The sequence below is a fragment of the Scomber japonicus genome, chromosome 20 (assembly GCF_027409825.1).
Source record: "Scomber japonicus isolate fScoJap1 chromosome 20, fScoJap1.pri, whole genome shotgun sequence".
Classification (NCBI taxonomy): Eukaryota; Metazoa; Chordata; class Actinopteri; order Scombriformes; family Scombridae; genus Scomber; species Scomber japonicus.
Window position 1 is genome coordinate 10,441,523 of NC_070597.1, and position 14,629 is coordinate 10,456,151.

Below are 14,629 nucleotides of genomic sequence, written 5' to 3' on the forward strand. Positions count from 1 at the left end.
TTTCCCCGAGCAATAACAGGACGATAGCAGCAAATATGAATCTAGACATGCCTCGAGGGTCACGCTATTATTTCTGTAATAACTCAAGACGATTTAGATAAGAAGATGCGGAAATAGAGGGCAAAGTTGGCGCTTAATTCTAATGCGTTCAGATGTTTTTTAAAGCAATGCGTTCACACCCATTTGTGCTGATAGAATATGAAATGTTTCAAATATTTACATACTGTCGTCTTCAGAGAATGATAAGTTTGGTTGTTTGTCTTATTCTTGTCTGTCAGGAAGAGAAGCAGGAGTTGCATGATGTTGGTATAAAGCCACAAACCCACAGTATTGGTGGATGGATGGGTCCACAATGTGTGACTTTGACTTGTCAAATAACTGTTTGTATTCTGTCTGCTGATGACAGCCTGTCAACACTGGTTTCTTTTAACACAAACAATAATCTTTTTGTAACCTTAACCGAGCAGCTTTTCCTTTAAACCAACAATAACTGATTTTTTTTGTGTGTGGCTTCTTCTTTACAGCTCAAACAAGTGACAAAACACTGATATGTCATCCCTTTTTAAGCTGATGTGTTGAATCGGTTTGCTTATTTCCACATCCAGCAGTTACAGAACATCATTATCATTCATTTGGAGTCCTGTTTCTGTCCACCTGGTGAATCTAAGTCCAATAATCACTCTCTTTTAGCTCTGTTTGTGCTCTGTGCCATCTCCTGAGGGAAATATGTGGTTCTTTAGCTGCTAAATGCCCCACTATGTTCGATAACTGTGTCTGTTTGGGGGTGAACAAGGAGTGTACAGTGGCTTTTTAGAGCTTTTTTTTCCAAAAACAGCTGCCTGCTGTGGTCGAAAACAACATTATGGGAGTGCTGAGAGTGAAGCAAAACAGTTGAGAGCTAAACAATGAGACTTGTTATAAAGCTCCGTAACCCTGAGGATAAAGCATTTTGGTAGCTTGGACCCAAACTGAAGCCTAAAAGTAAAAGTAGTCTCTGCTGCTTTTAAAAAATCTGCTTTTTGTACGTTTTCTGTTTAACCAGCTATGCAGCTGTGCAGTTTTATACATGCTAGGATGCTTTTGAAGGCAACAATGAGCGAGTATTTCATCATTCCATTACTCATTCATCACTAAGACTGGATTTTATTTCAAAATGTTTCTATACCTGAGTTTTGGTACCCATATAAAAACAGCACTCTTTGATATTGGTTTGAGTCTTTGAGAAAAAAATGTCCAAATTCTCCATTTCCAGACAAAACAAGACATTTAGAGACGTCCCCCTTTTGGGTTTTTTTCACACATTTTAAAAAACAAAATGACAAATTGATTAACTGAGACAATAACTGACGGACTAATTGATAATGAAAATAATCATTAGTTGCAGCTGTACTTATTTATTTACTCTTCATATTTTCAGGATCAAAGAATAAGTCAACAAGCCTGACTAATCTGACCAAGCGTTAAATGACAATTTTCAATACTTGGCACCAGAGATGAAATGATTAAACAGTCAATTAAGAGAAAATTAATCAAATTCAAAAAGTCTAATCAAACAAAAACAATTTACTGCTTCTCTCTTTTATTAAATCAGAATAAACTGAATATATTTTAGTTTTAACCTGGGCTCTGAAAAACTATGATGGACCTTTTTCACAAACAACTACTTGAAAAACAAAAACTCTACAGATCTATTGAACTAAATTGAATTAAACTCAATCCTACAGATACATGTTCAAGTTCAACATCCAGCTCTGCCTATCAGTGAGCAGAGTGACAACATAATAACATAATAACACAGCGCTGAGAGCATTGTTATTGCTCTACCTGGGACTACTTTGGACACAACCAGCGGCTCAATCACGTGAGGATCATTCCTGTGCCTGTGTGCACAGTTGTGTGTGATCCCTGAGGGTGCGCCGCAGTTTAAAGTGTTCGATAGCCAACTATTTCCCTACTTGCGAGGTCTACACGGAAATGGAATAATAAGAAAAGGCATTTTGCCAATATCCACAAGGGGAAAGTTGTGATTCAGGGTGAGTGTTTGGCATTTAGCGGTTACGGTCATGAGATGGAAAAGACTGAAAATCAATTCAATCTCACATGTGCAGTAACACTAAAGCAACTTGAAACTCTACTTGAATTGTGCAGGAGAATACTGTTTTAAATATGAGACTGATGTTTGTCTTCAACTTACGTGTGACATTCCCCGACAGCATTAGCAGAGCTTCACATGTCAAATCTGCTAAAGAGCCGGACGGCAGAAGGCTTATGATGGCACACACCTGCAAACGGAGAGAAGACACACACGTCAGGATCAATCAATGAGTTAAATTCTGACATGCATGATGTTAAAGTGTTGTGTGTGTGTGTGTATCCAAAGCCTTGACTGAACACTGTAGATCTCTGTTGATGTAGAAAAACTATTAAAAACATGTCAATCAGCCAGTGATTATGGTAACCAAAGTCTATATGAACATAACGAGGTGTGACATCATCCATTAGTTTCATTGGAGCCAGTTTTGAATGCCAGAGTTTTGGCTGGCAACATATTTTCCGTTTGGAGCCAGGACCTTTTAAATAAAGAGTGCAGTTTGTTTCTTTTCACACTCTGGAAACACACCCTACTTTCTCAGAAACACTGAGCGGTACACATTTGGCTAATATTAGCTACTTTACAAGCTAAATTCTGCAGGTGTCGTAAACAAGTCACATGAAAAGTACTGAATCTAAGACAGTATAAGCCCCAGAGCCAAGGAGCAAACTGTCAATCCCAGCTGTCAATCAACGCCCACACGGCAGATATCAAAGCTACTATAAGTCTTCAAATCTTATTAACAGAAAAAAATGACCAGCAGCATACCTATTAGAGGGCCTGAATGACTCATTAAAACAATTAAATTAGTATTTCTAGAGAAGCCTTTTTGAATGGGTGTCTTCATGAACATCTAGTGGCTGTGAATGGCACTTTAAGATCCTTTAGTCCTAAGCCGTGACTGTAAAAACATCTCCAAAGATTAATAACAGCGATCACGTCTTCAGTCTTCAGAGAGTAGTTCTGTGTAAGCAGGAAGGCTGTCCTGTTTACAGCTTCCTTAGCTTGTTGTGCTACATATCACAACCTCTTGACTTTGTACTACACGTATACATTTCTCAAAGAATTTCAGTCTAACACAGAACTACTCTCTTGAGACTGAAAATATTCTTGTTGATGTTAATCTTCGGGCCCTTTTCTAAACAAACTAACATGGACATAATCTTCCTAAATGCAGGAACATTTCACCCAGTGCTGCTGTGTGACTCACTGATGTGTTTTTAATAGTTTTTAGAGAACAACGGATGTCTACGGCACAGAGGAATAAGATATATCAAGCTTTGTATATACAAGTACACACACGCACAATTCTTGTCAGTAGATCAGTGCGTTGTTGGTTTGGCTTTGCACATGAGATTTGTTGACAATATGAAAAATATAGAAAATCACATCAGGCTCCATCCTTTAAGTAACACTATCTCACCGTCCTGCTGTTTCTTACATTATGCCCGTTTAATCCCCTTATGTACAGTAGAGGAAGTTCTGCTGAATCAAACTGAAAGACTCTTGATGCCCTTGAGCAGATGATGCATGTATTAACAACTCCTCTCGCCTGGTGCAGCACTCCTAATTTGGAGCACTTTGTAGTTTGTAATCACTTCACCCCCCCTTCAACACACTTTGATGTTTACAGATACAAGGATCCAATAAAATAAAAAAGCTAAGAAATTACTGAGTGCCTTCTTAGAGAGGGGCTGTAATGTAAATTCAAAAATATTTCCACTTGTGCAATCGATAGCCTACTTTGCATTTGTGTGGAGGGGAAAGAAACATTGAATAATGCACATAATTATAAAACTACAGTAGGCAGTTCAGAAGGGGTTTTGCGCCTTTATCTGCTCGGTTTTCATCTGACAGACGTACCAGTTTTTGTTTTTTTTGCTTATTTCTGCCACAATAATAATACAGGAGAGCATCTGCTCTAGTTATACACTACGATGAAAAAGGTGAGAACCTCTTATTACAGTATATTGGCTTTTTGTATATAACAGTGGAGTGGAATTCATTGTGCAGATTATTATTTCATGCACACACTTTGATCTCAACTGGATTTCATTTGGACCTGGACGAGTGACTGCTGGACACTCTCCAAACCAGGGAGGCTGGCAACACTAAAAAAGGACCCAGTGAATTTGTGTATTGTGCTGCATGTTGTACCGCTGACATCTGGAACCGACCGATCCACTGCTGGCACACATGCAGCAACTGTCAGTGCCATTTTATGAGGCAGAGAAGACCACAAATTGTTAAATGTCATCAGTTTAGTTTTTGTTTGGGCTAGACCGGCCTCTCTAATTGACCCCAAACTGGGTTACATCTCAGTGCAGCTGTCCTTGAGCAGACCGTTCCCTTTGGACATGAGATGCTGGCTACTATTACCTATACAGCCAACATTTCATTTCCTCCTTAAATAATATATATATTATATCTATTAATATTGCATCTGAAATGGTAAACATTTCACATTTCAAACAGAACACATTCAATTCACATTCTTTAAATACCTCACTTCGGGTTTTTGAAAAGCTGTAATTAGATGTGTCATTCTTGTGCAAATGGCGCATTCATAGCTGATGATTACAGTGGCGTGAAACACCAGCAGTCGATGTAGTCTCGTCATATAAAATGCTAGAGTGCCCCAGATTTTAAAGAAGGGTTCTTGATGCTTTGCTGCATCTGTTTCATGCTCAGTGAAGCTTGGGCAGGTATAAACGCACAGCGTAACCTCCTGACTGTCCACTTCTTTCCACGTAATTAAATCTCAACAACTGACAGCCACAATGTGAAACAGGGGTGGGCGAATAGCAGACAAATCCAGCCCTCCCTTAATATAAATGGGCCTCCTGATGAGAGCTGAAATTCTGGCTTCCATGTTTTATATCAAAACTAACTCTCAAGATGTAGAAAGGCATTGAAATCTGTTTTTTGAACGCTGCATGCTGCTGAAATTAAGTCTAATTAACCAATCGGAAATGAGATTTTAGTATGTGAATCCTGACTCTGTTTTAATTCCGCAGCTTTATCCTGTTGGCCCGACACAGATTTGTGTTTACTTATCTTCGTTCAGCCTTGTTGTCCCTGTTCTGGCTGTATGTTCATGCGTGTCTCCTGCACACTGAGAGCCACAGGAAATCGGAGACAAATTCCTTGTATGCGTGAACATACTTGGCCAACAAATGTGATTCTGATTCAAATAGGTGGCAGTCGAAAAGAAACGACGTGTTGATGCCAGTTTGTATCTAATACAACAACAACAGAACATTCAATCAACCATAAATGAAGCCGGCTGCTGTTTATCATGTGTGGATAACCAATGAAGTATGTCTCTAGTCTCCAAGTGAGTCTTCTTTTTTTTTTGGCCAAACAAGTATTAATTGGAGGTGTTTGCCCTCATTTACTAATCTGATGAAAGATGAAGTTCTGATTGTCATAGTTTACATCCAAACTTTTACAGAATCTTTCACAAATTGACCGTAGATAACAAAAATAAATGAGTATATCCCCATTTAGATGTAATGCTGCTCCCATTGCATGAGAGGCATTAAAACGGTGCTGCTTTAAGAGTGCACGCTGCTGGAAAGAAGTCTAAAACCCATAAGAAATAAAAATTTGAACATGTGAATTCCTCAACTTTAGCCTGTTGGGACCAGAACAGATTTATTCTTCACAAACACAAATAGGTGGCAGTCTAACATAAACGGTGCGTTGATGCTATTTAGTTTCAACGACAGAGCTTTCAATCAATAAATGAAGCAGGGCTGCTGTTTATTTTGTGTGCGCTAACTAGATAAAGTATGTCTCTAGTCTCTGATGTATTTGAGCCAAATATGTATTACAATTAGGAGAAAGCCTCACTTACTAATCTGATTAAAGCTCAGGTTTTGACTTTCATACTTTACATTTGAACTTTTGCAGAATTTTCCCCCAAATCTACTGCAAATAATAAGACAACTCCCACTGAATGTAACATTTTTGCATTTAATACTGCCTTAAAAATAAAGAGCAGCATTAAAACTGTCATCTCTGAACAGTGCATACTGCAAAAATAAAGTCTAGACCAGATTTTGTTCAGCTTTGTTGTCCTCTTTGAAAGAAGTATGATAAATGCTGCTGATTATCATGTGTGAATAGTCTCCAAATGACTCATGTTTTAGCCAAATTACTATCAAAATAAGCCATTGGCCCCTCATTTACAAATGTGGATCATACCATCTGACCTCAGATAGCCTACTGTCCTAAACACTGTTATATTGACATTTTCGTCTTTAATGAGGCTTGCATTGCACTGCCCCATGAAAAATCCTGTCAAACTGGTCCACGCTTGAACCTAACAGCTGAACCCTGATGCAAAGATCGGACAAAACAAGCTTGCACTGCTGTTAATGTGATTTGAAGCCGCAATACTTCGATAAGTATTTCATCAGGGGGGCTTCATTTTTTTGACCTTAGCGGCATGTGATATGTGAGTTGCTGAGTGGGAAAGGGGGGGTGGGGGGGTTGTAGAGGGGAGGGAGGGAGGGATGGGGAGGAGGGAGGGAGGGGGTTGCATGGTCTTAAATCACAATAATGGGGACACGAATAGAAGGCAGAGGGATTTTAAAAAAGGGTTCAGAGGATTCTTGACTATTCTTAGTGCGGCAGCTTTCCTCACACAATGGGTAGGAGGCAGATGAAGTAATTCACCTCAGGCATCTGTAACAACATCAGCAGGTCTCTGTTGAGTGCACATGTCTTTATATTGTTGCATCTGCAGACTCAGAATGAGCCACAGCAGAGATAATAGATAGCTGTGTGACTGATCTTGGCAGAGCATTTTGACATTAGAAAAAAAAAATTTCTTTTTTTTTCCCCTTTCACTTTTCTGATGGGATCCAAACAGTATAAGTGAGAGGAGGAGTGCACTTGCTGTATTAACACCCTTTTTTAATCTCCAGTGTCCCAATTCCGGGTGTTTCAGCATTAGCCCTTGTCTCTAATATAGTAGAGGAGGAATCGTGTTACGGGGGATTGTTTTTGTTTTTTGTCATGCCACCTTCACAAAAAAGTCCTAGTTCACGTTTCAATGTTTACGACTAAACACGCCGATTGCAGCTTCAGCGTTTATTTAAACTAATATGCTGCAGATTGTTCTTAATACTCAGAGCTCCGGAGGTGGAAGGTGGAAATAATCTAATCCTACAAGTCCCTGTCAGATTACAGTAAGAAGGTTTTCTTTCTTGCTTTTAATGCTTATGATTTTTTATATATATTAATAGCTGTGAGATGGAGGCAATGGTCAAAACTGACATCTGGATGAGATGATAGTGTTAAATCCCTTCGCATCAAGATTATGCTCCGCAGAAATCCCTGGAAATAAGACAGATGTAATTGCTTTTATGAAGCTATTTTAATTAAACAGAAAAAAGGGTTTAGAAGATGTGTGTAAGCCATGCGCAAAGACGCGTAACTTACCTCAAGCAGATAGATGCATTTGCGACGCATTTCCAGCCCTTAATTTTTCACATAATTCTCATTTGTGTCATTAATTGTCTTCTTATGACTTGATAAAATGTTTTTACACGCCTCCTCGCACTCCACTGAGACTATCCTCGGAGTTTAATTGTGCAAGCAAAAGTCGCAACAACAGATTTTTGTTTAGATGGTGCCAAAGAAATATTGTTGGAATTGTCACTTCAATCAACAGAGAAGGCGCGTAGCCAAAAAGAAACCAATCAGGTCTCCAAATTGAGCTCGCTTCTCGATGATACCCTATCAGAGGTTATGCTCCATTTAAAACAACCAAATAAATAATCGAGCTGGTCTTCAGGTGATGAACTGTCCTTTCCGCTCGTTAATACTCAAATGAAGTCGCTCCGTCAGTTTCTGTTACAGGACTGGAAACCGAATCCACCTTGGAGAGAGACGCGCACCATCACACGGACACCACTGTACCCTTCACGACTGGCTGTAAACCAGAGCACCTTTTACACGCATGGTTTACTCCCGATGTTACCCGGAGCTACACCGTTATCCCCCCCTGCTTCACTTCCAGCTTCTGACTCCTGCGTGCAGCCGCTCTGTGGTGGTACAGATCGTCTCCTTAACGCGCCGCCCACGTTGTGCCACTTTATCGGGAGTATCCGACGAGACCGAGGAATAACTCAATTCCTCGTCGTGGAGTTAATTATGCAACGGCTCTCCGCTGTTCCGGATCCTAATCTTTAATCCTTTCTGCAATCTAGTCGTTACAGCTATGAGAAAGTTACAGGACGGGCCCGGGGAAACTGATTTTGGAGGGGAGGATCTGCGCGCATCACTGAGGAGGAGAGAGACTCTTATTAGGGAGATAGCAAAGGAAACCCTTCTAAAGTATGCCCCCATTTCCAGCTGAATTAGTGCCAAAGCACTCAGAGTTAACAGATTTGGCTTTGAGCGAAGATGGACAGATGGTTCCACTGTGTCAATACACTGAAGCATCCCAGGGGACCTTTTTAAATAAAGTCCAATGAAAATGATTTCCAAAAAATGCTGCTCTGTGTTTAATAAACTTACAATTTACATGCCCATGTGTTCAGATCAGAGCTGGGAAAAAAACAAATCAATTAGTAGATTGACAAAAATAAAAAAAACAATGCCAAATGATTTTGATAAGAGATTAATATCTTGTTTACAACCTGTGAGTCTCGGCCCTGTATGGGGTGTAAAGGTAAATCAGAGGGGTCACAACATAATTAAAGGAGCCTGTCCTTACAAGAAAAACGACCCAGTAGGTCGTAAATTCACTCGCCAAAAAAATTACGTTTGACTGACAGACGCCATCTAGCGGCTGTAGTAATTATGACCTGGCTCAGTTTGCTTATAAAGAGGTGGGGGGTTGGGTGGAACGAACATGGTGTTAGATAGGAAGACGAAGTGAACATTTTAAAGCAAACCACAATGTTTCCGTAAACCTAACCAAGTGGTTTTTGTGCCTAAATCTAACCAGACTTTAACCGCAGCGTTGTCACACCACTTTTTTAAACAGTGATTTGTAAAGGTTTTGGGAGGCAGCGTGTTATCCTCCAATGAGTCATTCTGGAGCACAGATACAAATGACTATGTGGTGATTTAATGAAGGATTAAGAATGAGGAAGAAGAATTGTACATTTCTGTTACGCATACTTAGGTTCATTTTTTGTGTGTACTTTCTCTAATGTTTGCTTATTTTGGACACATTTAACCTGCAAACAGTTTTTTTACAACCTGAGGGCGGCAGAAACACACTGAACAAAGCACTGACACATCACAACATTTTAAGTTGATATGTTGAATCTCCTGAGGGAAATATCCGGCTCTTTACCTGCTAAATGCTTCACCGTTTGGTGCTTAGCAGGTATTGTACAGACGTTTTTTTTTTAGAGCTTTTTCTCTGAAAACAGCTGCCTGCTGTGGGCTGTAAAACTAAAACAATGAGCTAAAAGATGATAAAATGCTACATGGAAATGAGGGCAGCTGCAGAGTCAGGGTATTAAATTTATGCGGGTTGGATAGCACTCTACACATACACACTGTCATGTGATACTGTGTTGATATAAAAATATTTAGTATAGCAGCTGCATCCACATTAATGCTGTAAACAAGTAAACATGCTTAATTTTTTACGTTATTACTAGTCTAAACATTAGTTAGTCAGACATACTGTAGGCTAAACTGTTAATTGATTTATTGCTTTAAAAAAAGAGTAACCATATTAAGCGATAATGAGTGTAATTAGCTGCAGTGCTAGTTCACATTTTGCAGAATCAGAGACTTTCTCCTTCCCCCAGGTCCCGCTGTCTCTGCTCGTTTTCATTCAAATTAATATTTTACACAGCACATCATATTATCAGACATGATATTACTCACATGCAGGAACAGGGGTGGCTGGCTTCTGTCCATACCACTGAGGCTTTGAGTGCACAAAATGCTTTATGCACACTAAAGCTTTCTTTAGACACAGTGACGTGCAAAGAGGCATTATTCAAAAGATGCTTTAATCCAAGGTGACAGTGCCCTCCCCTGAGTATGCCATCTCGCGAAGTGTCAGTAGTGGCAACAAGGAAGTAGAGGACCATAGCGAACTGGTTTGTGTGGTTAGGATACTGTTTCCACTTATTAACATGAGCCTGCTGCATGTAGGACACAGTGTACCTGCACACACCTCTGCAAAACTAGCGTTCAGGTGATGAAAAATATAATTTTAATCAATCTGACAGGTGTCATGCATGCTTCAGTGGAGCCATTTGTTTTGGTGTTGGTGTGGATTTCCTGACGTGTCTATTCAAGACAGTTGTGTAAGACAGTCTTTCTAATCCCTTTTCCTGCAGCTGGAGGAGTTCATCATCAAGCAGACTGCAGGCCACCCCCTCCTCCTCCTCCTCCCCTTCCTCTTCCTCTAATCTGAAACACAATTTATCTTCAATCTAGGCATGAGACATCCCCGGCACTGGAAACGCTACATACTCTTCATGGCATCAAATCCTTACCATTTGTGCGTGTGCGTGTGTATGTGTGTGTGTGTGTGTGTTTAGCGACGTGCTATGGGTCATTCCAGATGCACGGGTGATGACAAAGCAGGCATTCATTGCATGTCGGGGTGTAGTACATTTATGTAACAAACATGCTCTCGACCCCCGTAAACGTCTGGATAAACGCCCGGCTCTCTTCACATGAGTGCACTTTGTGATGAAGCAGCGTAATCTGCAGACCTACAGCCCGACGAGGTTGAATTGAAGATAGCTGTGTGGAAAGGAATGAAATAAGTGAATTCCAAAGTGCCTTTTCTTATTTTGCTTTCAGTGAGGGAAACATTTTTTGAGCCAAAACGACTACGTGATTAGGCGATCGGATCCTTCGGCCGTAAATTAGAGACTGTCCTCCCAAGATAAGTGAAACAATAGTTACATTTGAGTAACAGATGTAAGCTAGCAGCCACAGTAATTATGACTTGGGGCGTTGGTGCAGTTCAAATGATGTATATATTTTTTTTCACTTCGAAGAGGAGGGGTGGATGGAGATATCAACCCAACAGTGGACTTGGCCACAGGAGACCGCTGTTCGTTTCCTGTTTCCAACCGCGAGTTGGGACTGTTTTTGAAAAACAATAACTACGATTGTCTCCTAACCTTAACCCCCCCAGTGGCTATGATTGGAACCATGATGACGAAGATAGTTTAACTTTAAGGAAGTAGTAACTTTAACCCAAACCACATGTTTCTCTAACCTTAACAAAGTGAAGATTTTAACCCAAACCGTGATCTTTCCCTCGACCTAACCAAATGAAATGTTTTTTGTCCCTAAACCTAACCAGACCTTGACCACAGTGTTGTCATATTTTTACAACAGTGATTTGTGACAGTTTTGGAAAACACAGACAAATTATACTGCCGACAGGATCTCTAGGAGTGATGGTCGAACGACGTTGGAAAATTAAGCAGACATTTTTTGGTCGATGGATTTATCGTTGGAGCCATTTATCAAGTAAAAATGCTGAACTTTCTCTGTTTCCAGTTTCTCACATGTGATGATTTACTTCTTTTCTTTGTCCTGTAAGATAATAAATGTAATATTTTAGCATTTTTGACTGTAATTTGAACCAAGTAATTTGTCAGTAACACTGTGGGCAGATTTTCTGACATCAGACAAAGTGATTAATTGAGAAACAAATCTGCATCTTCATCAACAATCAGTCTTTATCAGCAGGATGTGTGTGTGTGTGTGTGTGTATGTGTGTGTGAGCTCACTTGAATGATCTTTTTTATAGTGAATGCATCTCTGTTATAAAGCAAATCTTATAACATTGGTATTATTAGTGCATACAGTTTCTTTTAAAACATTTCTGAAATATCTGCGCATGGTTACTATGGTTAAGCTCAATAAAAGATTGTGATAATAGCAAATAAACTATTATGAAAGTCCAGTTCATGCTTTCTGCATCCGCGTGCCCATGAGGTTCGTGTTAGGCAATAATCCGTCTGGCATAAATTTTGTAATCCGCCCATGTCAGTCATGTCAACGCGGATCCTTCTGTGGACGTCCAGGTGCAGCCTGTACGCATAACAAGTGCGCCAACTGTGCATGTGCTGGAAAAGCAGACAGGAATGGCTGTCTTGTGTACAGTATGTACTTATTGTATTCCTCCTGTCATTAAGCTGTCGTTTTCCCTGTTTGACTTTTTCTTGTTCAGCAACATACAGGAACTCCTCAGCTGCATTCATACTGAAAACAGCCTTGAGTAAAACAATACATGGAGCTGTGTTGGCGTGGGTGTGTTTAAAGTGCCACCGAGACAATGATATACGATCCTGTAAATCCAGTTGGAGTAACAGATTACTGCGTTTAAAAGGCTTTAAATATGACAAACCACTGCACAGTAGTTTGTCATATTCACAGATTGGATTTTACAACTCTGTAACGTTATCATGCTGTAACCTTCTCTACTAATTCGCACATGTGGAACGCTTCTGTGCCCGTGATCCCCCCCGAAAGTATGTATGTAACAGCATGCAGACCACAGCTGTCCGCACAATGAGGAAAGCATAAATTAGCCTGGTTGGGTTTACGTCTAGTTAAAGAGTAACTTAATACTTCCTGAAAGTCTTGTCTTTGCTGACCTCCAGTGGTTTAACTCCTTATTTTTTGCTGCACTGATGCACAGGTGTACTCCATGACCTCAGTGTTAGGTGTGGTTACAGGTGCAGCAAAGCACATATCCGACAACAGTGACACTGGTTGTACTCAGAGGGCAATAAAACACTCCTTTTCAGCCTGGTGTTAATTTAGGGTTAAGATGATTTTAAAACATGAGAAGGACTTCATTTCTACACTGGTTTTAATTTTCATATTTGTCACTAAATGTCTTCATATGTCATAAAACTGTTCTTATATGTGTCATTGCGGTTTTTAAACTTTTATTGTGGCAGGAAATGCTGAGACAACAGAATTTTATTTTTTAAGATGCTAGAGACATGTGGTTGGAGAAAAATATGAAATATGAATATAAATTATCACTTCAATGAATCAATAGAAAAGACTTGTATAGCCAGAAAGAAACTGAACAGGATCAATGAAGCGGCCTCTTTTAAATTTAGATTCAGGTAATACGGTTGAAAGCTCCAGAACAGGCAGACCTTGAGTTGGGATCGTTGTACCGTCTACTGTTTCAAAGGACAAAAACTTTTAATCTAACATAGCTGAAAATCCCTACAGAACCGAGGAGACATTTCTTCGAGAGAAAAAAAAGAGCAAACTCAGTCAACTGATTAAGATCTTCGATATGGTTGAAAGCTCAAGAATAAGTAGCATTTTTGTCATGAACTGTGAAGGTCAAGACTAAACTGTCAAACTCAATTTTAAGCCAGAGGTCCTAGAGGTGTTCGAGGTTAAAGAAAGTCTAATATTACTATGACAACTGGGCAAGCTCAATTTGCAGATGAAGATTGTACGATAGGGTTGAAATCTCCAGAACAAGCGAATAAGTTGAATTTGAAATTGTTTTGTCATTGGCTGCCTCCAAAAATCTCTACAGATGCTCAGAGCAATAGAGAGTTTTAAACATTTCCATGACAACAAAGCAAAGTCAGTCTGCTGATGATGACTTTGAACCTACATGTTGCTGCTGCTGAGAATCTGTTTGATATACTATACTCAAGATCTGCTCTTAATGTGCCCTCCTTAACCCTGCTTCATTCACTCTACAGGCCTCCACTTCCTCTGTTGTAAAGGAGGCACTTCAAGATATCAATAGCAGGAAAGCAACTGGGAAGGGCAACTGAAACCCTTATTATTATTATTTTTTCTTTACCTCTGCACCCCTATTTATTGCTGAACAAATTATATATCTCTATAATAATCTCTCAGTCTCTACTGGAGCCTCAGGTCTGGAAATCTGCACATGTAGTCCCACTGGGTAAGGGTGGTGATAAAAATGTTCTTAACAACTGTCGGCTAGTTTCCAATCTGTCCTGTCTTGCTAAAATCCTTCTTAAATCATTCCTCTGAAGAAATTCTGTATTAATTCCACACCAGTCTGGTTTCAGAGCTAAACATAGTCCTGTCACTGCTCGTACTTTGGTTATGAATGATATTACATGTGCTGTTGACAGAGGGGAATATTGAGCTGCCCTCTTTGTTGATCTAACAAAGGTATTTGACACTGTTACTCATGCTGTGCTGTTTCAGGACTATCTGTCTCATACCGCAGACAGAAATGTGTGATTCTGGGGAATAATCGTTTTGTTTTATTACCACTTTCAAAGGGAGTTCCACAAGGTTCAACATTGGGACCGGTTTTGTTCATAATTTCCACTAAAAATGTGACAAATTGCAACACCCAATTCTCCTTATGCAGATGCACCTCTAACGAGCATTTGGCAAATTATAAGATGCACTTTTTAATTGTAAATAAGTCCTGAATGCAAACAGGACTCTTTGCATATTACCAGTGTGAATGGGCACAGTATTGAAAAGGTCCAAGAGTATAAATATCTACTTATCTGGGTGAAACAGAAAGCTACATTTAAATTTCACATTGACTCACTG

The 14,629-nt window shown here is 39.7% G+C and overlaps 2 protein-coding genes across 2 annotated transcripts in view; both read right to left on the reverse strand.

Annotated features, from left to right (window-relative positions):
- LOC128380924 (corticotropin-releasing factor receptor 1-like) overlaps nucleotides 1–7,573 on the reverse strand; it is a 69,522-nt gene extending 61,949 nt beyond the window's left edge. The window contains exons 1-2 of the mRNA XM_053340815.1: nucleotides 7,544–7,573; nucleotides 2,195–2,282 (exon numbers count right to left, since the gene is read on the reverse strand). Coding sequence (XP_053196790.1) covers nucleotides 2,195–2,282; nucleotides 7,544–7,573 — 118 coding nt within the window. The remainder of the gene's footprint in view (nucleotides 1–2,194; nucleotides 2,283–7,543) is intronic.
- The window catches only part of ptprea (protein tyrosine phosphatase receptor type Ea), a 424,624-nt gene that overhangs the window by 30,875 nt on the left and 379,120 nt on the right, over nucleotides 1–14,629 (reverse strand). The gene's annotated exons all lie outside the window — the stretch shown is intronic.